The 26,209-nt window shown below is 40.2% G+C and overlaps 1 protein-coding gene across 8 annotated transcripts in view; it reads left to right on the top strand.

Moving 5' to 3' along the window:
• The window catches only part of astn1 (astrotactin 1), a 2,519,376-nt gene that overhangs the window by 620,505 nt on the left and 1,872,662 nt on the right, over nucleotides 1-26,209 (top strand). For 6 of the 8 annotated variants that reach the window (XM_069937468.1, XM_069937469.1, XM_069937467.1 and 3 more), the window contains exon 2: nucleotides 12,248-12,349. The exons of the other annotated variants lie outside the window; for them this stretch is intronic. In XM_069937468.1, the coding sequence (XP_069793569.1) occupies nucleotides 12,248-12,349 (102 nt within the window). The remainder of the gene's footprint in view (nucleotides 1-12,247; nucleotides 12,350-26,209) is intronic. 8 annotated transcript variants of the gene reach the window in all.

The following is a 26,209-nucleotide window of genomic DNA, read 5'->3' as shown; positions in this document are numbered from 1 at the left end:
TCTCCCTGATCTTCCTCTTTTTCAAATATTTTCTCAAATTTCTCTTAAAATGAGAGTATTTCATGTAGAAGAGCCTCCAGTGCAGAATTTTTTTTAAATTTAGTTTAGGATCAGTCCAAATTGCTTGTCAACAACTTCTTTACAAGAGGATATAGTCTTTACCATTTTACTCTGTCAATGCTTCCATCACTTTACAACCTCAATATCTCCGTGGCAATGGAAATAAACAGTTTCTCGCAACAATGCTGATATTTATTCAGATAAATCAACCTTGCATATGCCCTGTAGTTTAAAAGTCCTTATCTGAAATGATTTCCTTTTGTCAGTTCCTCATCATGTATGAATCTGTTTGTCTAAGCCGACATCTGTTTCAAATAGTTAAGTGTTACTAAATGTGCAAAAAAAAATTCATGTTACATTGCTTGTTGCATGTGTCCTTTATGGATGATTGGGTGCAGGAGCTTTGTCATCAATGTTTCAAGGGTCAGTAATGTTACCTTCACAATCATATTAATAAGTCCTTGTCTCCCATATTTTCTTTCTGACAGAGAGAATTTCTGCTTCACCACTGACACAGTGTATAAATGTGCTTCTCAGCAATACCCCTCCCTGGATATTATTTTCAGCATTATTTAATAAAATATTATTTTTATTTGTACATCAGAGAATATTCCACATGAAGTTTAAATGGAGCAGATTTCTGCCAGTGAACCTTTCTTCCAACTGGAGTGAAATTTCTGAAAAGCAACATTAAGATTTTGCAAATGCTTCAACATTGCAGAAAATATCTAAGGCCAGAAAGGATGAATATAGTCATGCAGAGGGATGAAATATCTCTGTGCAGTGTGTACAACCTCAATATCAATGCAGTTTCTTTTGTTATTCTGTCCTGTTCTCTCTTCATCTAAACAAATTTGGTTCTTTACCAACAGTGCTTATCAAATACCCTTCCCACATCTTGAAATCAAAGAAGCAATATGTCAATACTCTATTCTTCCAAATTCAGGAAGAGTTTGAAAAAATGTGTTATTTACAGGAGAGAGAAGCAATGACCTGTATAAATCTAGTTTCTAGGGAACTGCAATATCTGAGACCAACGTGCCACAGGATCAGAAAATGTGTTAAAGTTCAATCATTTTGGCAAGGAATTAAAGTAGTTTTGGAGAAATTATATAATTTTATATTACCGTTAGATCCAACAATTTTCTTGTTGGGATATTTGTATTCGTTAAGGGAAATGGGATTGGATAAAATTCAAATTGCTTTTGTATGTTTGGTAATATCAGTAGCACGTAAATGTGTTGCTAGTACTTGGAAAGACGATACTGAGATTAATATAGCATGTGGTGTAGCTGCCAAATTTAAATTTCTCTAACACTGTGAATAAAAAAATCCCACTCAACCCTATCAAAAGCTTTTTCTGCATCTAATGCAACCATTAGATTGGTTGGTTAGATTGCTTTCGATATGCGTTGACCAAAGTAATTAATCGAAATTTATTGTCTGATGCATTTATATTCTTAATAAAACCTGTTTGATCAATATGTACCAATTTTGGTAAATATTTAGCAAGTCTATTAGCTAGTACTTTTGCTATAATTTTATAATCTACATTTAATAAAGAAATAGCTCTATATGAAGACACTTTTAATGGATCTCTATCTTTTTTTGGAATGACAGTTATTAAAGCACTTGAACATGATTCTGGTAACTTCTGATGTTCAGTAACTTGATTCAACATTTCTCAAAATACATTAGAAAAATCATCATAAAAGAGTTTATAAAATTCCATAGGGAATCCATCATCCCCTGGGGACTTTCCATTAGGCATTTCCTGAATAGCTTCCTTAATTTCAAAATTTGTAAATGGAGATTCCAATTCCTGAACATCATTTCCATCTAATACCAGTAACTTTAATTTAGATAAGTAAGAATCAATAGAACCATTATCCTGTTTCCCCTCAGAAGTATATAATTTCAAATAAAATGAATAAAACTGGTCATTAATTTCCTGAGGTATGTAAGTAACTTTTAAATTCTTCTTAACAGCATTTAATTGCCAAGCAAGTACCTCATGAGCTCTTTCCCCCAACTCATAATAACGTTGTTTAGATTGATTAATTAAGCACTCAAACTGAGAAGTTTGTAAAGTATTATAATGTAATTTCATCCTCGCTAATGCAAGTTTTTTTTATCTTCTGTTACATCCTTCTGAAAATCTTTCTGTAACAAAGTAATCTTATTTTCTAATTCTAAACATTCTGCATATATTGTTTCTTAATTTTTGTAGAATAACTAATAATCTGCCCCCTCAAATAAGCTTTTAATGCATCCCATATTACAAAATGACTATCCACAGAATTAACATTCTCGGTCAATAATAAAGAAATATGCTCTTTAACAAAAGTGACAAACTCTGTTTTTTTTCAATGACATTGTATTAAACCTCCATCTAAACAAAGGACATACTACCTCTGAACTTTCACGAGAAAAAAGTAACAATGAATTATCTGATATAACTAATTTTATATTCAGCTCTTAATACTCTACCTTGTAAATGTGGTGACACCAAAAATAAATCAATTCCACAAAATGATTCATGTTGTGAAGAATAAAAAGAAAAATCTTTCTCTGTAGGATTAACTTTTCTCTAAATATCCACCAAATTTAAATCTTTCATTAACACTTTAATTTGTGTTGCCATCTTTGATTTCCTTATACTTTTTGGATTTCTATCCAATAAAGGGTCCAAAACACAGTTAAAATCACCTCCAACTAAAACATTTTCATTAGCTTGAGTTAACAATAAAAAACTTCTGAAATAAACCGCTCATCATCTATATTAGAGGCATAAAGATTCAGCAAAGTCCAAGATTCAGGAAAAAAAAAATTACAGTTCAACCTTAATACTCTGCCAGCATACCTCTCTGAAGATTTCAATTCAATTGGTAATTTTTTATGAATCAAAATCGCTTCTCCTCTTGCCTTAAAGGAAGAAGAAAAAAACATGACCAACCCAATTTCTTTTTAACTTCAAATGTTCTTTTTCAGTCAAATGTGGTTTTTGTAAAAGAGCAATATCAATTTTCATTTTTTTTATATAAGCCAATATTCTCTTTCTCCTAATTGGATTATTTAACCCCTGAACATTAAAAGTTGCAAAATTCTATTTAGACATTTTTTTAACTACTAATATATTTACACACTATCAAATAATGCTCCCCTCTATAATTCTTCCAAGAAAAAATCCCTAAAAAAAAACAGAAAAATACAAAAAAAAAACACCCAAAGGTAGTAATACCCTAAAACTCTGCGTGTGGTAAACCCACTAGTGGCAGATGACTATCAAAGTTTTCAATGTCATCCACCCCCCACCTGCAGCCATGTACATATTTATTATTTAATCAAACACAATAGAATATAGTCCATATATTCAGCCCAATGATTCCAAGCCCAACGACTGCTCTGGATATTTAACATCAAGAAGACTTTGTGTCAACACTTCTTCCTTTCTTAGTAAAAACCAAAGCATCATGATCATTCTCAAAAAATTGAGATTGAAAATTTCCATATAAAACCTTCAAAATTGCAGGATAATGAAAAGCAAACTTGTAGCCTGTTCGCCACAAAACAGCTTTGGCCATAATAAATTCTCATTGTCTTCTAATAACCTCTTGGCTCAAATCGGCATAAAACAACACTCTGTTATTTTGAACCATTAACGGAGACTGATTGTGCCGTGTGTTCTGTACATCCATACGTAAAATCATTTCTCTATCTTGATATTTTAACAACGAACCAAGAATGCTCATGGTGTTTGTCCTGGAAGTGGTTTTCTTCTCAGAGCTCTATGAGCCCGATCCAATTCCAAACCTTCAGGAAAAAGCTCTTTACCCAGCACCTCTGGGATCCAATGGTTAAAAAATTTTATAGGGTCAACACCTTCAATGTCCTCTGGAAGACCAACTATTTTCACATTATTCCTTCTACTTTGATTTTCCAATGAATCAATCTTCTTCATTAAATCTCTTTTTTGATACCCCTAATCTACAAAAGAACCTTCCACTTTTCCCATTTTTTTCTCTATTACGTTCTACCTGAGTTTGACACTCAGAAAAGACTGTTTCAATTTTCTTAAAGTTATCTTGCACAGTATGAGCTGATTTTATACATCTTTCATATCACTTTTAACTACAGTCATTTCCTGTTTCATAGTTGACATTTCATCACACAAGGTATTCATTTTTATTTTCATCTCCATAAATACTTGATTCACCTGAGCTGATATTTGTTTTGACATATTATGCCAAATTGACAAGCAATCTGTTCCAAAACAGTAAACACTGAATCCATTCCAGATTCCACTTCCACTTTTTGAGATCCACCTCCTTTAACTGCAAGCTCCTCCTCCTGGACAAATTCCAATAAGGTAAGTTCCTCTTCTTCCTCAGCCATCGTAGGTCCTATGGCTGAATGGCTGCGGGTCTGGACACCTAACACCAGCACCCCGACCTCTTTGGGATGCCAGCGTTCGAGCTCCCCCACAGCCCACATTTTATCCAGCAGTTCTTGGACCCGCGATGCCCCACGCAGGCCAGGCAAAGCCGTTGGATGCGCAGGAGCATCCTCCGACAATACACTGCGCGCCACTGGGCTGCCCAGCAAGGTCGTGGGTTTGCGGGTCCCCTATCAGCCATGTCGCCAGTGCACATGACTTCACATGAATGCGGGTCGGCAACAGCCGAGCTCACTAATGTGTCGGCGCCATCTTGCAGAGGCAGGATCGGTGCAGGAGTCAGACTCAAACGGGCTGGAGTCCTCTGAAGCTTGGAGACTCCCAACGACAACTCTGTGGATTCAGCTAGGCAGGTAGGACTCAATTCTTCCGCACTTTTATATGGTAGATTTTTCTGAAGCTGAAGTTTAAATTTTTTCTCATTGGATGCCATCATAAATCCCTGTTATTTAAACAACTGTAAATATTATTTTTAACCACTTTTATGCTTTTTAAAAACTGGGTATTTAATGATCCAGCTGGGGAAAGGTACAATACATGTTTTTCTTCTATGCCATCTTGCTATGCCCCCTGAGTCTCTGATTGAGTGTGTTGCTCAGGAGTCTGATGCTGGAAGGGTAGCAACTGTTTCTGAACCTGGTAGAACAGGTCTTGTGGCACCTATACCTCTTTCCTTGACAACCTTTCTCTAACCTGTGGTAATTACCACCTGGAAGCAGGAGGGAGTAAGCATATGAAAATGCATATATTCTTTGCCAGCATTCTTTCCTGGAAAATTATTGCTGTCCATTCATTTGCACTGAGTCAAAATATCAACTAATATTTCATACATTCAATAAAAAAGTGAAAACTGGTCACTTCAAGAAATGTCAGAAAGAGGAGACCCTCCCTGAGCTACTAACAAATGCTCATTTTGTTGTAAAGTGCCAACAACTCACCATGAACCCTAGAATATGACAGCACAGAAACAAGACACCTCAGCCCTTCTAGTCTGTGCCAAACCATTTTTCTTCCTGGTCCCACTGACCTGCATCCAGTCCATAGCCCTCCATACTTCTCCCATCCAAATTCTTCTTAAATATTAAAATTGAGCCCACATTCACTACTTCAGCTTGCAGCTCATTCCACACTCCCACCACTCTCTGTGTGAAGAAGCTCCCCCTCATGTTCCCCTAAACATTTCCCCTTTAAACCCATGTCCTCTGGTTTGTATCTCATCTGCTCTCAGTGGAAAAAGCCTACCTACATTTACACTATTCCCCTCATAATTTTAAAAACCTCTATCAATACTCCCCTCATTCTTCTACGCTCCAGGGAATAAAGTCCTAACCTGTTTAACTGTTCCCTGTAATTCATTCCTGAAATCCAAGCAACATCCTAATAAATTTTCGCTATACTCTTTCTATCTTCTTGATATCTTTCTGGTAGCCTTTTATAACTTTACCATATCATCACAGATCCTATACTCAATACTTTGATTTATGAAGGCAACTATGCCAAAAGCTCTTTTTACAATCCTATCCCTGTTACGCCATTATCAGGGAATTATCTAACTGTATTCCCAGATCCCTCTGTTCTACTGCACTCCTCAGTGCCCTACCATTTACCGTGTATGCCCTTTCATGGCTTGTCCTTCCAAAATGCAACACCTCACGCTTGTCTGCATTAAACTCCATCCTCAATTTTTTACCCCAAGCATTGAAAACCTTCTTTGCTATACACAGCACCTCCAATCTTAGTGTCATCTGAAAACTTGCTGATCTAATTTACCACATTATCATCTAGATCATTGATATAGATGAAAAACATCAATGGTCCCAGCACAGATACCTGAGAAATCTACTAGTCACAGGACTCCAGTCTGAGAAGCAGTCACCTACCACTATTCTCTGGCTTCTCCCATTCTGCCATTGTCGAATCCAGTTCATTACTTCATCATGAATACATAGTGTCTGAACCTTCCTGACTAACCTCCCATGTGGAACCTTGTCAAATTCCTTACTAAAGTCCACTTTGACAATATTTACAGCCTTTCCTTTGTATCTTTCCTGGTAACTTCTTCAAAAAACACAATAAGATTTCTTAAACACAGCCTACCATGCACAAAGCCATGTTGACTATCCCTAATCAGTCCCTGGCTTTCCAAATAATTGAATATCTGATCTCTTAGAACACCTTACATTAATTTACCTACAATTGATGTTAGACTCATCGGCCTTTAATTTCTGGAGTTTCTTTTGGAGCCCCTTTTTAAACAATGGAACAACATGAGCTACCCTCCAATCCTATGGCTCCACACCCGTGGCTAAGGTAATTTTAAATATTTCTGCCAGAGCCCCTGAAATTTCCCTCTAGGTTTGAAGGAATATCTTTTCAGGCCCTGGGGATTTATCCACCCTTATTTGTTTTTAGGTAGCAAGCACCTCCTCCTCTTTAATTTGTACAGGTTCCAACCTCACTGCTTGTTTATCTTACTTCCCATGAAGCAAATGAAAAAAAAATCTCCCCATCTCTTTTTTTCCCATGCAAAGCTAACCACTCTGATCTTCAAGAGGATCAATTTTGTCCCTTACCATACTTTTGCTCTTAATATACCTGTAGAAAGAAACCTTTCACATTGTCTGCCAAAGCAACTTCATGTCTCCTTTTAGCCTTCCTGATTTCTTTATTGAGGTTTTTCTTGCATTTTCTCTACTCCTCAAGCACTTAATTTGCTCCACGTTGATTATACCTGCCATACTCCTCTCTTTTCTTCCAAACCAAGCCATCAGTTTCTTTTTCACCAATTCTTATCATGTAAAAAGGGTGAGATTAGTAATAATATTGGAAGATCTTCACCTCCAGGTTCTTCCTGAGCAATTTAATGTGAGATAGCTCATTGTTTCTTTGAATGAATAAACAAAATTAACATTTGGGGCTGAAAACCTTCTTCAGAAAGCAAGGTGATTTTAATGAAGGATCGTCCACCTGAAACATTCGTGTTTTTTAGACAGCAAGGTTGGAAAAATCTGTGAAAAATTTATCATAAATTAACATAATTACCTACCTTGTGGTCAGTTACACTGCAAGGCTTAAGTTCCTGTGGGCGTTAGTTCTGGTGCCTTTACATGGAGCAATGTGGCCTGAGTCATCAGCTGGATGTTGAATTCGTTAGGTGAGTTTTGCAGTGCGATTTAGACTGCAAGCTTTTCCGAAAAGTAGTAGGGGTCCTGCAGGATAAATCACGGTGCAGGAATTGACTAAAAATTCCTGCATTTTCCTTTTCAGACTGCCCGTGTAACAGCAAGTTTTGTCATTACATGCCTGCAGTTAAAAAAAAATAATTGTGCTGCTTGCCCCATGATTGCTGGTTTCCCCTGAGTGGTTCCAGCATTTTTACATGAGATTACCAACATCAGTAATTTCTTTTATGATTGACTTTTCTTTACTCAAAGAATGTCCTGGAAATATCTAACTTCCATATTATTGTCATGAGTAATTGAACATTCCTGGATTGGGATTGACCACCTCCTCGAAAGGACAACTGACTAATGAGCAACAAATCTCACAATAATAATTCATGACAGACAGTTCACCACACAGAAACACTTAAGTTCTAAGAAAACATTAAAATTTAATGCCCATGAAAACACAATGAAAAGAAAATGAGACAATTGATATAAAACGCCTACGATTTACTTACTTAAATTGTATTCATCAGTGATTGGAAAATTGCACATTTGCATGTTGGCAAATTTATCTTAAAATATTTTATTTCCTAAGCAACAAGATCTTATTTTACAGAGTTAATTATTTTCAAAGCTACATGTGTTGAATTCACTTAACGCTTTACATTTGAAAAAGGCAGGGTATTTAACTACAAGACATCAAAAGCACCATAAACAACACAGGCAACAGGGATGCTTGAGCAGAAATGAGCAGCCTCAATTCTAATTGAGTTTGTAATAAGATGTAAATCTTTATTTTAATAAGAGAATGTCTATTTCAAAAAAATATTTCCAGATCACCTCAAAAACCTGACACATAAATAGAATGAACAGTCAGTGGTCTGTCATTCCTTGGAACTGTTAAAAAGTCATTAAAAACTGCTGCTGGTTACTGCTGGAAAGTATCACACCTTGGTTATTGACCACAGGCAGCCCTTTCAGCTGAGCTAACTAGAGAGAGTAGCTCCATAATTCTACCTTGATCTCCAAGGTATTCCAATGCAAAAGTGTTTCTGTAATTGGCTGCAGATACCTTTATCATGGCTTCAATATCTGAGAATATAAGGCATTCTTTTTAGTACTCACAGAGCAGTGAGTGCCTGGAATGCATTGCTGGATTTGTGATGTAAGATGGTACAATAGGAACATTAACAAAATCTTTTAGATTTGCTCATGGATACGATAAAAATGCTCCATCAAGACTGGGAAAGCAGAGAGAGAAACCAATGCAAAGTGGACAGGTTGGGAGGGGCAGGACAGGGGCCCATGTCGGATTGGTGAACCAGGGTGTGGCGAAGTATGGTGGACAGAAGCAGTAGGTTGGGAGATGCCAGACAAAGGGAGAGAGAGGAATGAAAAATGAATGGGTACAGTGGAGGAAGATGAGTCATACAGAGGGGAGTGGTGATTGAACGAGGAAGGCTGCCAGTACTGGAATCTGATCATGAGAATGGTGGTAGAAAGAGAGACCACGTGGAAACTTGTATACCATTGACCCCAGCATCTGCAAGTTTCTTGCTTAGGACCAGATGAAGGTAATGGGTTTGGGAGGAGAGTGCAGATGAATCCAGCAGGGGAAGAAGAGAATGGAACAAAAGGGTGGGTGGACATGATTGATCTTAACATTTTCTCTTGCAAATAGTTTTAAATCTTAGTAACATATACTATATAGGAATCCTGAGCAAATGAGATGCTGAAGGAAATAAATGGGCCAGGCAGCATCTATGAGAAGATATGGTCAACATTTTGGGGTGGGACTGCTCATTGAAACATTAACTGACCTCAACATTTCTGCCCAGGGACACTGCCTGACCAGATGAGCTCCTCCAGCAGCTCATTGTTTGCTCCATTTTAAATGTGAGTTCAATTCATCCCAGGAGTATCTGCAAGTTCTTCACCAAAAAGAAACTTTAAAATATGTATTCCATCAAACTTCACTGGTCAAGTTGACAGAGGCCACAATATTTTGCAAAAGCAGTAGAACTTTGCAACCCATTTACCCTAGTGTTTTGATGGGAACTTTGAATTTCAATTAACATTTAGAAAGTGCTAGAGACGATTGGTAAGAAAAGTGACTTACTGCAAGTATTCAACGTTTTACTTAGATCTTGATGTTGAATGAGAACTGCCGATTAACTAATTGGCTCTCTTCCTTTTGTGCTGCTTGTGCAAAGGTAAATCATATAATTTTGAGTTGGTTTAGTTAATGTTTAGCGGCCATAAGGTGGTGCATGTCAAGATGTTTTTCCTTGTGGGAAAGGTCATTGTAACAAGTCATTCAAAACTGCAGAGGATGGGAATTTCTGGGACTCTGTAACCCAGAGGGATATGGATGCTAGATTATTAGGTGTTTCAAGAGATAGAGAGGTACATTTTCAAAAGATGAGGGAATTGAATGCAATGTGCTTATCATTAAACTATAAACATAGAAACAGACCCTTCAACCCAATTCATCCATGCCAACCCAGTTTGCTGTGTGGGTGAGTCCCATTTCCAGGTTTGGCCTGGTTCCGTATACAGATACCTCTCCAAATGTCTCTTAACTGTCATAATTGTGCTCACCTTTACCACTTCCTCTGGCCGCTCAATCCATATGCCCACCACCTTCTGTGTGAAAAAGTTTCCCCACGGGTCCCTTTTTAAATCTTTCTCCTCTCACCATAAAATGGTACTCTCTAGATTTAGCCTCTTCTACCCTGGCACAGAAGAGGAGATGAGGCCTGGTTTAAATCATATTGAATGGAGGGCCAGGTTTGAGGGACTGAGTGGCCTACTTCTGCTCCTACTTTCTGGTATAATTATCCAGTGATTCTCAGAAGCAGAACTTTGAGATGATAGTTATTGAAACGTTGGGAGCAGACATCAGTTGCTTTATCATTAGTGTGCTCTTTTTGTTCATTGTTAACCCAGGAGGTGAATGCTCTGCAAGGTTGTGAAAATTACATAAAATCCTCTTGGGCTTCATTATCATTTAGTGCACTGCTTGTATGGAAAATACTGGCCCAGGGAGCAGAATCTCAAATTATATGTACTTTGAAAGGTGAAGGTAACGTAAAGAAAGAGAGAAATTCCAATCAAAAATAGGGAAGAGCAGAAATTATGATACTGAGTTGATCATTAAGTTTATACACATAAGTACAATGTATATATGCACCAAAAATTTTAATTGCTACAGCCAAACATGTACTTGAAGCATAAACATGAAAAAATGAACGGTTCAGCCAGAGCCTCTGTAACGACAGCATCAGACCCAGGGGAGCAGGGAGCAGAGACACAGCACTGCTCTGCAGGATCCTATTGCCTGATGCCATTGTGAGGGCTCTGTACAGATTTTAAACGTCTTGTTAAAGGAGCTGTTGAAAATAAGTCCTGCAACCATGGGGTCTGTGTCCAGGATGATGGTACCTATGCTGGGCAGCATACCACAAAGAGTTGCAGACTCTGGGGGAGCAGCGGACTGGCACAGGGCACCAGAAATAGGGAAGCATGCTCCATTGAGGGGAAGCATTGGAGATGACTCTATAAGATAGTGTCCATGACAGTGGACCAGCAAGGGGCTCTGCAGCGGTCAAAGACTCACACAAGCTGCAGGCTGCTGGTGACTTGCAGTTGAGGACCCCAGACAGGCTGTGGGAGACTAGCTTATGAGAAGTAGATATTGGAGTCTGGATTTGAGAGTGCTGCGAACAAGAATGACTCCCAAAGGGTCTTAGGTGGAGAAGACTTCCTGATGATATTGGAGGTTTGGATCTGGAGCTTGGGTTGTCGATGATTTCTACTGGAGTCTATTTAGTTGCAGAGGCTATGAGAGGACTGGAGGCAAATCCATGGACAACTCCAAAGGGACTTTCTTTTGCTTCTCTTTCTCCCATTGTTAGGGGTGCTGGGCAATGCTGATGGTGACTCTTTGTTTGCTTGATGGCAGACGTTGAAGTATATCATGTATATTACATTTTTAATATATTGTTACGTGACAGTAAAAGGAGTCTTTAACCTTTTATTTTATTAATATGGAATGTAATAAATTTACCAGATAAATAGATATAAATATTCATAATTACAGAATTGCAAGAAAAACGGTGGCGTTTCAATAGTGCAGAGAGGTAGTTTATGTTCAAAGTAGTAAGAGGAGGTTCAAGAGTCTGATTGCCATAAAAAAAAATACCTGTTCTTGAACTAAGAGGTGCTGGCCTTCATTCTTCTGCACCTTCTTGCAAATGGTGACAGTGAGAAGAGGTTGTAACCAGGGCAAACGGGTCCTTTCTGATATTGGCTGCCTTCTTAAGACTTCGCTTTGCAGAGATGTCTTCAACGAATGGGACTAGGAGCCCGTGATGGACTTGGCTATATTTGCCATCTTCTGCAGCCTTCTGCATTCCTGAACAATGGAATTACCAAACCAAGCCATGATGCCACCAGTCAGTATATTTTACACAGCATCCTGTAGAGGTTTGACAGAGTATGCAACAGTATGCCAATCTTAGATTTCTCAGAAATTTGATACATTTGTGTGCCTCCTTCACAGTTGCCTTGATACGTTGGTTCCAGAAGAGTTACTTCGATATGTGGACTCTCAGGAACTTGAAGATACTAACCGTCTCCACTGCCATCCCATCAGTCAAGACAGGTGTGTGGTTCCTCGGTTGTTGCTTGGGAGCTGTCAAAGTCATTCACAATAGATGCTGTTATTGACAGAAGAATCAGTCAATGGGTTAATATTTCCAACCTCAGACCCTTCCACTTCTTTCTTTATTCTATTCACATGAGGTATCAGAGCCCAGATGATGCTAAAATAGTTTCACACTTCAGCCCACCATCCTCACTACTTGATACTGGCACATCTCCACTCTTCCAGTTCCTAACTCAGCTGTCCCATCTGTGAATTTAATTCTGCTTTTAGTCTACACTTTCTCATGCATCTTCAATGTCTCGACTTTTCAACCTTTAATTTTAGATATTTTCTCAAACATAATTATTATTCTTGATATTGCAGTTTGCATATCTCCCTACTTCAGCTCATTCATTCATGGAGAATGAATTGCATCATTTGCACAGCAACTCTTGTTGCTTGCCACAATTGTCCATGCATCTTAAAACCAAAATCATATTAGATTACAGAAGAGCAAAAAAAAGTAAACGATCTTTCATTCTGTGTTAAATTTTAAATTTTTTTAATTAAAAAAAATTGTTAAATTTAAACAAACTGTTCGGTACCAGGCCCTTCTGGTCCACAGCCAGTGCCACCCAAATATCCAAATTAACCTACAATCCCCACATATTTTTGAAGGGTGGTGAAACTGGAGAACCCAGAGGAAACCCATACAGAAACAGGAAGAATGTACAAACTCCTTACAGACAGTTCTGGATTCAAACCTGGCTCCCTGGCACTGTAATAGCGTTGCACTAACTGCTACACTAACTGTGTTATATTGTATTTGAATAAAATTCAAATTTCTGCCCCTGTAGAGTTTTGATCTTGGACGTGTGCCTCAGTTCTGGTCATGGTCTAGTCATTTTGGTGTGAATAAAATTCTTACCTTTAAGTCAAAGCTTTGTGAATTGGTTCCTGTTCTTGAGATATGAGAGCAATGTCCATGGAGATATGAGGAAGTGGCACCATGTGGGAGTACTGGCTTTTTGATCAAATGTTAATCTGAGGCTGTGTCAGTTATACAGTTTTGTTCTGAAAATGTGCAAGGAAAATATCGCCAGTCTACTCACTCTTAACTATCTCTCAATCAACATCATCAAAATGAAATATCTGGTCATGATCTTTTGTGGCAGCTTAGTGTGTAGCACCTTTGGAAGACTACACAAAAGAGTCTGGAAAAACAACCAACTGAAAAACCTCACAAAGATTAGCGTATACAGAGCCGTTGTTATACCCACACTCCTGTTTGGCTCCAAATCATGGGTCCTCTATCGGCATCACCTATGGCTCCTAGAACGCTTCCACCAGCGTTGTCTCCGGTCCATCCTCAACATTCATTGGAGCGACTTCATCTCCAACATCGAAGTACTCGAGATGGCAGAGGCCGACAGCATCGAATCCACACTGCTGAAGATCCAACTGCGCTGGGTAGGTCACATCTCCGGAATGGAGGACCATCGCCTTCCCAAGATCGTGTTCTTTGGCGAGCTCTCCACTGGCCAACGAGACCGAGGTGCACCAAAGAGGTACAAGGACTGCCTAAAGAAATCTCTTGGTGCCTGCCACGTTGACCACTGCCATTGGGTTGATATCGCCTCAAACCGTGCATCTTGGCACCTCACAGTTTGGCGGGCAGCAACCTTCTTTGAAGAAGACCGCAGAGCCCACCTCACTGACAAAAGACAAAGGAGGAAAAACCCAACACCCAACCCCAACCAACCAATTTTCCCTTGCAACCGCTGCAACCGTGTCTGCCTGTCCCGCATCGGACTTGTCAGCCACAAACGAGCCTGCAGCTGACGTGGACATTACCCCTCCATAAATCTTCGTCCGCGAAGCCAAGCCAAAGCGAGAAAGAGAGAGAGTGTGTAACAACAGCAGCCTCATTCCCAAAGTGATTTAAAGAGGTACTTTATTTGCTTTGCAACACACAAACATTCTGGAGAAACTCAGCAGGTCATACAGCATCCATACGAAGTAAAGGATAACCTGTCTCTACTGGAGTTTATCTTGAACATGAACAATGGTCTAAACTTCATCTCCTTTCCACTTTCCCACATTCATATGCTCTTTTATATTGAACATCTCACTCATTATTAATATTCTGTTATTTTGGTTTTCATTTTTTGAAGTTTTTTTGTTGTTAAAATTGTGTCCATAAAGGAGAAAAATGCCAAACGTAATAATTCAACTTAAGATTAAGTGCACATTATTAATGAATAAATCTTTATTTAATATGTGTAATACTTAAATGTGCTTGAGAAACTCAGTAGGTCACTCAGCATCCATGGGAAGTAAAGAGCAACCAATAATTCTGACCAAAACCATACAGGAAACTGAATAAAAAGGTGCGGGGAGAGGGAGGAAGAAAGGAGAGGAGGCTGGAAGTTACAGGCAGGGGAACACAAGCTAACAGGATACAGGTGGGAGGGCAGAATGAAAAAAGCTGAGAAATGATAGCAATGGGGGTAACTCTCTGAAAACAGAGGGAAGAGAAAGGGATGAGAAGCTGGAGAAAAGGAGGCAGAGGGACCTTGATATAATAATTTATTTCTCATTATAATGACAGATTAACAATATTCATAAAGCAAGTACCACGGCTATAACATTGGTTCTCTTTGGTTTGGCATTCTGTTTTAATTCGTAACATGTTTGTTGAAGATCTCAGATATATTTTGGCTTCATTTTAATGTAAATGTATCAATCTTAGTTCATTTAATAAAGCAAGCAGAACAGTGGGGAAAAAGTAACTGTGTTCCACCTATCCCCCATCCCAATCCATAAAGTCACTTATATGCATCTGAAAACATGATGAATTCATTGGATCAGGCCATATCCATGGGTAGAAATAGACCTTGAGGAATAAGGTATCATTTTCTTCCTAATGGCATGAATTTTTTTTTTCTAATTTTAGGTAACGCCATGTACCTATTTGCTTTCTATGGGCACTGTACCAATCCCCTTTGGGTTTCTCCTGCACTTCCGTCCAATAGCACCACCTGGCCCCTGTCTTGCTTCTTTCCCCCTTCATATATGTGATGTCACTAATTTTTTTAAAACTTTGGTCTCAATGAAGTGTCCCAACCCTAAACATTGACTGAGGTTTTATACACATGGATGCTGCCATTTAGCTCCTCCAGCAGCTCACTGCTCAAGATACTAGCATCCATACTTTGTGTGTTTCTTTGTGCACATGGAATTACGTCACAAAGAGAGACAGCAAAGATATAGGCCCTTTGAATCAATGAGTCCCTGTCAATCATTAACTATCCATCTACACTAATTCAATATTTAAAGTTTTTAAATTTAGAGATGCAGCTCTGTAACAGGCACTTCCAGCGCACAAGCCTTTACCCCCAAAAATACCATACGGTTTTAAAGGATGGGAGGAAACTGGAGCACATGGAGTGATGTCATTTCTTCCAAAGAGTTGGTGTGCAGGGCTGTGCAACTTTCCTGTGCACTGGGCAATTCCGTGGAGGGCAGGTACCATATGAGGATATCAGTCAGCAGCATTTTGCAGGTGTCCCCTAATGAACACCCTTCTGAGCAGAAGAGTGTGCTTGGCTTAGAAGTTTCCTGATTTGGAGCTTATCCATGAACAAATCTGGGGAATCTTCCCAGCCCCATTTACTTTCTGACTAGCTTTGTCATTTGGCAAAATTTAGGAGAAAAGCAGTCAGTTTCAACTTCCATGTAGAGTGTAGTACAGCAAAGCGCAGAAACAAGCCCTTCAGCCCACAATGTCTGAGGTGCATATGATGTCCAAATTGTGCTAAATCTCTGCTGCTTGCACATGATACATATCCCTCTTTACCCTGCATATTAAAATGTTTATTTAGAAGATGCTCTTGCATCTGTATCCACCACTTACTGACAGCCTGGACCCTCCACTTGCCCTCTCTGTGCAAATAAATATGCTACACACACCTCTTTCAAACTTTCACTCATCCCCCTCATGTTGAATCCATGTCTTCTCATGTTTGAAACCTTTACCCTGCGGAGAAAGATTCTGACTTTCTCCCCATCTATTGTCTGATAGAGACTTCCATCAGGTCTCTCCTCAGCCTCTGATGCTCTAGAGTTTTACCAAACCCTCCTTGCAGCTCATTGCCTCTTATCATACTGGTAAGTCTCTTCTGTACCCTTTTCCATCATTCACATCATTCCTGTAATGCGGTTCCCAGGAATGCGTGTGGCCGAGAAGTGCAGCCAAACCGTATTTATTCTTGCTTTTCACATGCAATAGTGTTTAACATGATCAGTTTCCAGACCTTCCTTTGCACTCAAAAGTTCTGTCAGGCATGAGCTTCAAGGCTGATGCATGAGTCTTTTCTGGTCAAATTGTAGCCAGTCTTATCAAAATATTCACAAAAATGCAGACATTCAATTTCTTAGTTCGACTTTTCACAAAACCCTGAGCAAAATGTGTCTAACCTGAAATTACATTTCTCCTTCCTGGAAATAAATTCAAATAAAAATGCTAGAATGCTCAGCAGGTTAAGCCGCACCTGTGCAACCGACATCAACGCCAATCTGTCTCTGCAAATTCTGACATTCGTAAAATTCAAACAAACTACATACATGTACACGATCCTTTATCCAGTCATCTAAAATCTGGAAAGCTCCAAAATCCGGCAAGTGGGGACCGGCGGTTGGGGGAGGCGGCCAGAGGACTAGCGGTTGGGGGAGGCAGCCAAGGAACTGGTGGTTGAGGGAGGCGGCTAAGGGACCAGTGGTCGGGGATGCTTCCGGGCAGTCAGGGGAGACTGCTGGGCGGCCGAGGGATCGGCAGCCGGGGGAGACTGCTGGGTGGCCGAGGGACCAGCAGTTGGGGAAGGCAGCCGGGCAGCCGAGGGACTACAATTAGGGGAGGCAGCTGGGCGACTGGAAGGGGGTGAGGGTGGATACAGCAGCACAATTTGGGTGGGCTTTCCGAAATCTGGAAAAATCCGAATTTCGGAACACACTGTCCCCCAAGGGTTCCGGATAAAGGATCGTGTACCTGTAATCTTGTTTAACATTCATATAACATACAGAGTCTGTATTTATTCCCTCCCCCCCACCTCCCGTCACCCCCCCACCTTGTTGCTTTCCCCTGGAAAAATCATGTCCAATCTAAGGAAGAAACATGACACATTCGTTAAGGTGTGGGAACCTTAGTTTAAATAGATTGGCACACTGATTGATTAGTTCCCCCCGCCCCATTCAAAATATGGGTTCTGTAGCAATCCGTCCCAGCAGGGAAATGAATGTGATCAAAGTGGGACATAGTGCAAACGATTTGTTTGTTTCAGCTTCATTTTGAGGTTTTTTTTTTACTTTCTTTTTTATTTCATTTAATTGTATCAATTTAATTTAATTGACTGCACTTTGTAAGCTGCTGATTGTTCCCACATTTTCTGTTTTATAAAATTCTTGAAACTACGGTTTTTACTTTCTTTTGTAATGGCTCTTGGATTCCATCACCCTGTGATGTGGCTCTTTCCAGAACATCTAAGCCTTGGAATTTTGAGGAATTTCCTTGAGGTGAGACCTGATTAAGAAAAATAAACCAATGCCTTCAACGTGTTGTACTCTCCAGAACTGCCTCACTTTCTGTGCTGCATTGCAGGATTTCCTACCCATGAGGTTCTTATACAAAACTCTTGTAAATCAGTAAAAATGCCAAATCTTCAATGAAAGAAAGCAATGAATTTGTCAGAGCTAAATTATTAAATTCAGAATCCAATTTCAAATAAAGACTGACATTGTTCTTCCTTCAAAACCTAATTCTAAAAGGTAATTCATTCTCCTTCTCACTATTCTAAATCTTAATACAGTATCTTTTGTTTATGCCCCCTTTGTTTAAGATCAGCCCATCATTAGTCACAGGAAATATTTTTCTTCAGCTCTTTGTATTTTAAAATTACTCTTTCAAACTGTCCCTTCACTTCCATTTCAGGAAACAAAATATCAACAGACATCTTTCATAAATGCACTACTGTTACCTTGACTATAAGTCTCCTGCAACGATTCTATTCCTTTCTCTCAATTCCTCCATCTCCATTGTACCTCATCCAGGAAGAGGATTTCTGTTCCAGGACATCTGAAATGATATCGTTCTTCAGAAACTTAGTTTCCTCTCTGCAGCCCTTACCCACATCTCCATTGTTTCCCGCACATTTGTCCTGGCCCCCTCCCACTGCCAACCCCCCACTATCCCACTCACAGATCCAGCAAGGACAGGATTCCCCTTGTCCTCACCTACCATCCCATCATCTTCCACATCAAACACTTGATTATCCTAAACTGGATGCAGACTGGGAGATCACTTTGTTGAGCACCTTCACTCTGTTTGCTGCAACAGCAACTATCTCCCCGTGGCCAATGACTTGAATTCCACATCCCACTGCCACACTGGCAAATCTGTCCATGGCCTCATGTACTGCCATTTTGAGGCCACCTGCACGTTGAAGGAACAACACTTTATATGCCATCTTGGCAGTCTCCAACCAGACAGCATCAATATCGACTTCTCCATCTTCTGCTAACCCCTTCTCATGGTCTTGCACTTTCCCTATCCCTCTGACTTCCTTCCTCCAGCTCCCCACCCATTTCCCTTCCTTTTCCTATCAGAGAGCTACTCTCTTTCTCCTCCCCAACAATGCTCAGCCTCTTTCTCTTCTCATCTCCCACCTGCATCCACCTGTTTGCCTGTGTTCCTCACCTTTCTCCTCCCCCTTTACCTTCACACTCCCCCCTCCCCAACCCCACCTGTTCATTCGGGTGTCTGACTAATTTTCAGCACTCCTGAAAAAGGTCTGAAATGTGGACTGCCTTTTGCTTCCTGTGGATGCGCCATGACCTGCTGAGCCTTTCCTGCACTTTGGTGTATCGTGCATTAGCAGATGTTTTTGTTTATCTTAATCTCTGTTCTGTTAAAAATAATTTTCAATGTAAAAAAAAATGTGATTGTACATTCTGCTGAATCTGTCTCGTGTTTTTTGTCCTGAGTCCAGGTAGTTTATATTCAATCCTTAAAGCTGATCAGGCAGCTATAAATTCAAAGAAGCAAATGTTTAGCATGCAGCATCTACTCTCTCTCCCCCTCCCTCACTCTCTCTCTCTCTCTCTCTCTCTCTCTCTCTCTCTCTCTCTCTCTCTCTCTCTCTCTCTGATACCTCTGAGAACATACAAAATGTCTGAGGATTCAGTTTGTCTCTCTAAAGCAGAATGTTCTTGGGTTGAAACCCATCGTCAGAATTTGTTTCAACCCAAGTGAGGAGAGTGGAATGAAGGTTTAAGGAGAGATAATCAAAAACTTGCAGAAAAGAAATAGACATGCAGATGGATATTGGGAACTTTATTCTGGCAGGCTGTCAACATAAATTGTTGGGTTTTCCCTCAGGTGAATGAATGCATGACATGCATTCTATATTTAAGTGGATTAGACTTGGTTTGTCAAAGAAAGCACAGGTTCAAGAAGCCTGTGAAGGCTTGACTCGGTGATGTTGTTTCATTCCATGGTGACTGGAACATGAAACTTGCAGCATGCAAACATTGAGGCTGTATTTCTGATGTGCTGGAGGGATTGTGCATTGAGTGCTAATTTCATTTTTTTTTAATTCATTTGTTAAAAAATCCACGTTGAAGGTGCAAATTAGTTTAGCCATTGCTTGCACTACATAAGTAGGAGGGGTGCGACTTCCAAAATGTGCTGCCAATCAGACATAGAGAGGGAGAAGAAAACATAAAAAGGCCTCATTGTCAAGAACACAGAACAAAACATCACAGCACAGAGCCTTCAGCCCATGATGCGGTGCCAACTATATATTTACACCTGCTCCACAACAATCACATTTTTTGCAGCCTCACTGCTATCTATCGCCATCCATTTTTCTTGCATCTAAGAGTCTATTAAATATCCAGCCTCCATCAGCACTCTGGGAGATGTGTTCCAGGCACCCATCATTCCCCTAAATTTTTCTCCATTCACCTGAAACTGATGTCCTTTGATGTTGACCTTGCAATCCAGGAAAAAAAGTGCTGGGCATCTCCATCAGCTATGCCTCTCATAACTTTATATACCTCCATTAAATCACCTCTGTTTCTTCGAAGAAGAACCAAGCTTTTTAATAGACTGAGTAGAAGTATCAGGAACCTATCTAAAGACAGTGTTGATTCCCAAAGGCTTTTCTAATTTTTTCAAAGTCAAATTTCAGATTTATTTTCAGAGAACATACAATCCTGAGATTTTTTTTTCCCTGCAGGCAAGGCAGAATTTCTACTTATCACCTTATATTGTACCAGTCTCCATCAAAACTGCAGATGATGTGTTCCAGGCACATACCACTCCCTGCTCTACTTGTACTGCAAAAAAAAAATTGTTATTCAAAGAAACTATACATGTAAAAAGAGAGAAATGGAAACAAACTGACTGTGGAATGCAGAAGAAAAAAATAAATATTCAGGAATAAAAAAAATGTTCAGAGTAGTTAACTGAGTCTCTGTTTGAGTTTCTTGATGGTGGAGGAGTAGCAACTGTATCTGAATCTGGTGGTGCGAGTCTTAGAACATGGAACATGAAACACTACAGCAAATTTCAGACCTTTCAGCCCTTGATATTATGCCGACAAGAATATCCCTTAAAAAACGTACTAAACCCTCCCTCCCTCGTAACCCTCTATTTTCTTCCATCCATGTGTCCATCTAAGAATCTCTTAAATGCCCCTAATATTTCAGCCTCCACCACCATCCCTGGCAAGGCATTCCTAGCACCCACAACTCTCTGTGTAAAAAAAAATACCCCTGATGTCTTCCCTAAACTTCCCTCCTTTCACTTTGTACACACATCCTCTGATGTTTGCCATTCCTGGCTTGGGAAACATTTTCTGGGTGTGCACCCTATCTATGCCTCTCATAATCTTGTCGAACTCTATTAAGTTTCCTCTCATCCTTCTATGCTCCAAAGAGAAAAGTCCCAGCAATCTAGGCAACAACCTGGTAAATCTCCTCGACACTCTCTCCATAGCTTCCACATCCTTCCTATAATAAGGTGACCAGAACTGAACACAATACTCTGTGTGTTTCACCAGAGATTTGTATAGTTGCAACATGATCTCTCTGTTCTTGAATTCAGTCCCCCTATTAATAAAGCCCAGCATCCCATAGGCCTTCTTAACTATCAACCTATGCAGCGACCTTGAGGGATGTATGGATTTGGATCCAAAGGCCCCTCTGTTCATCCACACTTAAGTAACTGACCATAAAACCCTGCACTCAGTCTTATGATTTGTCCTTCCAAAATGCATCACCTCACACTTGTCCGGATTGAACTCCATCTCTCATTTTTCCACCCATCTACCTATATCATCTGGTAACCTTTGACAACCTTCCACTCAATCCACAACTCCTCCAACCTTTGTATCAACTCCAATCGCCAAACCCATTATTCCACCCCTTTATTTCATTCAGTTATAAAAGTCATGAAGAGCAGGGGTCCCAGAACAAATCTGTGTGGTTCTCCACTAGTCACTGACCTCCAGGAAGAATACTTTCCTTCCACTACTACTCTCAACTTTCTACCTGCAAGCCAATTTTTTAATTCACACAGCCAAAGTTCCATGGATCCCATGCCTCATGACTTTCTGAATGAGTCTCTCATGGTGGACCTTGTCAAATGCCTTACTAAAATCCATGTAGATCACATCTACCACCCTACCCTCATCAATTTCTTTTGTTACCTCCTCAAAAATCTCAATTAGTCTCATGAGGCACGACCTTCCCTTCACAAAGCTATGCTGACTATCCTTGGGTAGACTGTACTTCTCCAAATGCTATAGATCCTATCCTTAAGAATCCTCTCCAATAGTTTGACACTGCTGATGCAAGACTCATCATTCTATAATTGCCAGGATACTCCCTATTACCATTTTTAAACAAGGGGACTATATTTTCCATTCTCCAATCCTCTGCCACTTCCCCTATGGACACAGAGATCATAGCTACTGCTCCAGCTATCTCTTCTGTCACTTCCCACAACAAATTTGGGTTTATCGTGTTCAGCCCTGGGGACATCAATTTTGATGTGTTTAAGAAGATCCAACACTTCTTCCTTAACCTCCACATTGTCCAGCACACAGCCTATTCTATTTCAACTTTCCCTGATCAAGGTCCTTTTCTCTTGTGAATACTGAAGCAAAGTATTCATTTAGGACCTCCTCTGCCTCCAGACATATGTTGGCTCCTTTATTCTTTAGTGGCTCCACTTTCATTCTTGTCATCCTTCTGTTCTTTACATACACATAGAACACCCTGGGGCTCTCCTTGATCCTACATGGCCAAGGTCTTCTCATGATCCCTTTGAGCTCTCCTAAATCCTTTCTTAAGCTCTTTCCTGGCTGTCGTATACTTCTCATGAGGCTTTCTGGTTTCCTGCTTCCGATTATCTAATGTATGCTTCCTTCTTCCTCTTGACTTCCTCATTTACTTCATCAATCATGGTTCCCTTTTCCTATCATCTTTCCCCTGTCCCAAAGGAAGAAACCTATCCTGAGCCCAACAAGTGGTCCCGAAACTACCTCCACATCAATTCCGTGCTTTCACCCTTGAACATTTGTTTCCAATTTACTCTTGCTAATTCCTGACTCATCCCATCATAATTAGCCTTTCCCCAATTAAACACTTTCCCATGTTATCTGCTTTATCTTAATCCATAGCTATGGTAAAGCTCAGGGAGGTGTGGTCACTCTCACCAAAGAACTCCCCACCTAGAGGTCCACTTATAACACTTTCCTAATGGCAGCAGCAAGAACAGAGCATATTCTGGGTGGTGTATATTCTTGATGATTGCTGTTGCTCTCTGACAGTAGTGTTCCATGTAGATTTTCTCAATGGTGGGAAGAGTTTTGCAGGGGAAGTACTGGGCTATGTCCATTCCTTTTGCAAGGCTTTCCACTCAGAGATGTTGGTGCTTCCATATAAAGCCATGATGTAGCCTATTAGCACACTTTCCACTACATATATGTGAAAATTTGCAATGGTTTCTGATGTCATACCAAACCTTCACAAACTCCCGAGGAAGTTGAGTCACTGATGTGCTTTCTTCACAATAACATTAATCTGTATTAAGTCGAGAACGGTCCTCCGAGAGAGAAACCCCCAGGAATCTAAATTTGCTCACTCTCTCCACCTCTGATCACTGATTCATACACTTCTGGTCTTATCTTCCTAACATCCACAATCAGTTCCTTAGTTTTGGTGACATTGAGTGCAAGGTTGCAGCTTTACACCATTCAGCCAAGTTTTCAATCTCCCTCCTGAATGCTAACTCAGCACCCCTTTTTATACAACCTAAGTATCATCAGAAAATCTGTCAGTGTTGTTGTTGTCATACCAAGCTACACAGTCAAAGGTCTAAAGTGAGTAAAGCAGGGGATAATTAGGCAACCTGTGGTGCTCCAGTACTGATGGAAATTTTGGAGGAGATGTTCTTACTAATTGATCATTCATCGGGGTCTTGAGGTGAGGAAATCCAGGATCTAATTACATAGTGGGATATTAAAGCCTTGGATTTGGAGTTTGCTGATCAGTTTTGAGGAGGTGATGTGTTGAATGCTAAACTGTGGTCAAAAACATCCATCCTGATATATGCATCTTTGCTGTCCAGGTGTTCCAGGGTTTTGAGTTAAGCCAGTGAGACAACATCTGCCGTACATCTGTTGCTGCAGCAGGCAAATTGGAACAGATCAGTGTGGATGTGAGTGCCACTGGTCGGTAGTTATTTAGACAGGTTACTACACTTTTCATTGCCACTGGTACGATTGAGGCCTGTTTGAAAGAGGTAGGTACCATGCACTGGTAGAGAGAGATGTTGAAGAGATCCGTAAATTAATTGATGTTTGTCAGAACAGGTTTTCAGTACTAGGGTGGGTATTCCATCTGGACTGGATGCTTTCATTGAATTCATTTTCCTGAAGGCACCCTGCATGTCATCCTCAGATACTGACAGTAAAGGATCATCAGGGGACATGGGGGGAATGCAGTCTTTTTTCCTTGTTCTGGCAGTCAAATTGGACATATAAAGCGTTGAATTCATCTTGCTGTGTCATGCTGCAGTTGATTTAGTTTTGTCGCAATTTATGTCGTTTAGGGCACTGCCACAGCTTTGGGGTATCTTTCTCTATTTCAATTCTTGTCTGGAATCTCCACTTTGTCCAGGAGTCATACTTGCTACTTGTGTAGAGTTTTGGCTCTCTGGACTTTAATGTCTGAGGTCTGGCTTTCAACAAGATCCATATTTGATTGTTCATCCTGAGCTTCTGTTGGGGAAAACCCTGAATGATTTGGTGGGGGCACACTCGTCAATAGCTCTGTAATGTCCCTGGTGTAATCATTCAGATCCTCAACTATATTTTTGAATAGAGTCCAAATTATTGACTTGAGACCACCTTGAAAACATCTCTTTTTGGGGTCTATCTTTATGCAGACAGAAGGAGCACCACTAGGTGATTCAACTTGTCAAAAAGTGGTTTCAATAAAGAACGGTAGGCTCTCAGTTCATCTGATCATCAAACATTACCACTTACTCAGTGCCTCCATAGAACATAGAAGCACAGGAACAGGCATTTGATTCAACTTTGCCTGTGCCAAATATCATGTTCAATTAAACTAAAACTCTACTGCTTGTGCATGATATATATCGCTCTGTTTCATGTATTTTTATAAGCATCTTAAATGCTGCTATTATATCTGCTTTCTCTACTACCTTCAGAGGCTGGTTCAGACACTTATTGCTCTCGGTGTACAAAACTTGCCCCAAACATCTCCTTTAAACATTCCCAACCCTCACATAAAACATTCTTAAGCAAGTAACATTTTAACCTTGGAAGAAAGGATCTGAATTCCACAGTACTCAAGGTAAGGATTAAATCTGGCTCACTGAGCTATGAGGCAGTAGTACTATCATTGAGCCACTGTATCACCGCACACCATTGAGTGGACATTCACAAAGGAGAATGGCTACACGTGGATAAATGTAATGGCTAGCAATCGAGAGGCTATTAATAATGACCCACAGGCTATCTCAGAGAGCAGCTGCAAAATGTAATAGACTCAGAAAATTAATCTGGAATAAAAATCTTTTCTTAGTATCGGTGACCATGAAATTGCCAAATAGTCATTAAAACTTCAGGGAAGGAAATCAGCCGTTCTGACTGGCTCAGGGATAAAGTGACTCCAGACTTGCCACAATGTGCTGAGTGCAAGAATTTGTGGGAAGGGCTGGCTGTGCCCATGATATTCATTTGTATTCATTTATTTTAAAATAAAAGTCTTAACATTCCTTTCAAGAGGTCAATTGGAATATCATGCATTCTGTTAGTTAGTTTAGTGGTAAGCGGAATGCTATTTCAGCACCAGTGACCCGCGTTCAAATCCTGTACTATCTGTAAGGAGTCTTAAGTTCTCCCTAAGTCTGCATGGATTTTCTTGTACTGCTGCGGTTTCCTTCCAGCATTCAAAAACTAACTCTTCCATCAGCGCTGTCTCTGCTCCATCCTCAATATTAATTGGAATGACTTCATCACCAACATCGAAGTACTCGAGCTGGCAGAGTCCGCAAGCATCGAATCCATGCTGCTGAAGACCCAACTGCGCTGGGTGGGTCACGTCTCCAGAATGGAGGACCATCGGTTTCCCAAGATCATGTCTATGGCGAGCTCTCCACTGGCACCAAAGAAGAGGTACAAGGACTGCTTAAAGAAATCTCTTGGTGCCTGCCACATTGACCATTGCCAGTGGGCTGATATCGCCTCCATCCATGCATCTTGGTGCCTCACAGTTCGGCGGGCAGCA

The sequence above is a fragment of the Narcine bancroftii genome, chromosome 5 (assembly GCF_036971445.1).
Source record: "Narcine bancroftii isolate sNarBan1 chromosome 5, sNarBan1.hap1, whole genome shotgun sequence".
NCBI classification, from domain to species: Eukaryota; Metazoa; Chordata; class Chondrichthyes; order Torpediniformes; family Narcinidae; genus Narcine; species Narcine bancroftii.
Note: the sequence above shows the minus strand (reverse complement) of the source record. Positions and strands in the feature narration are given on the sequence as shown.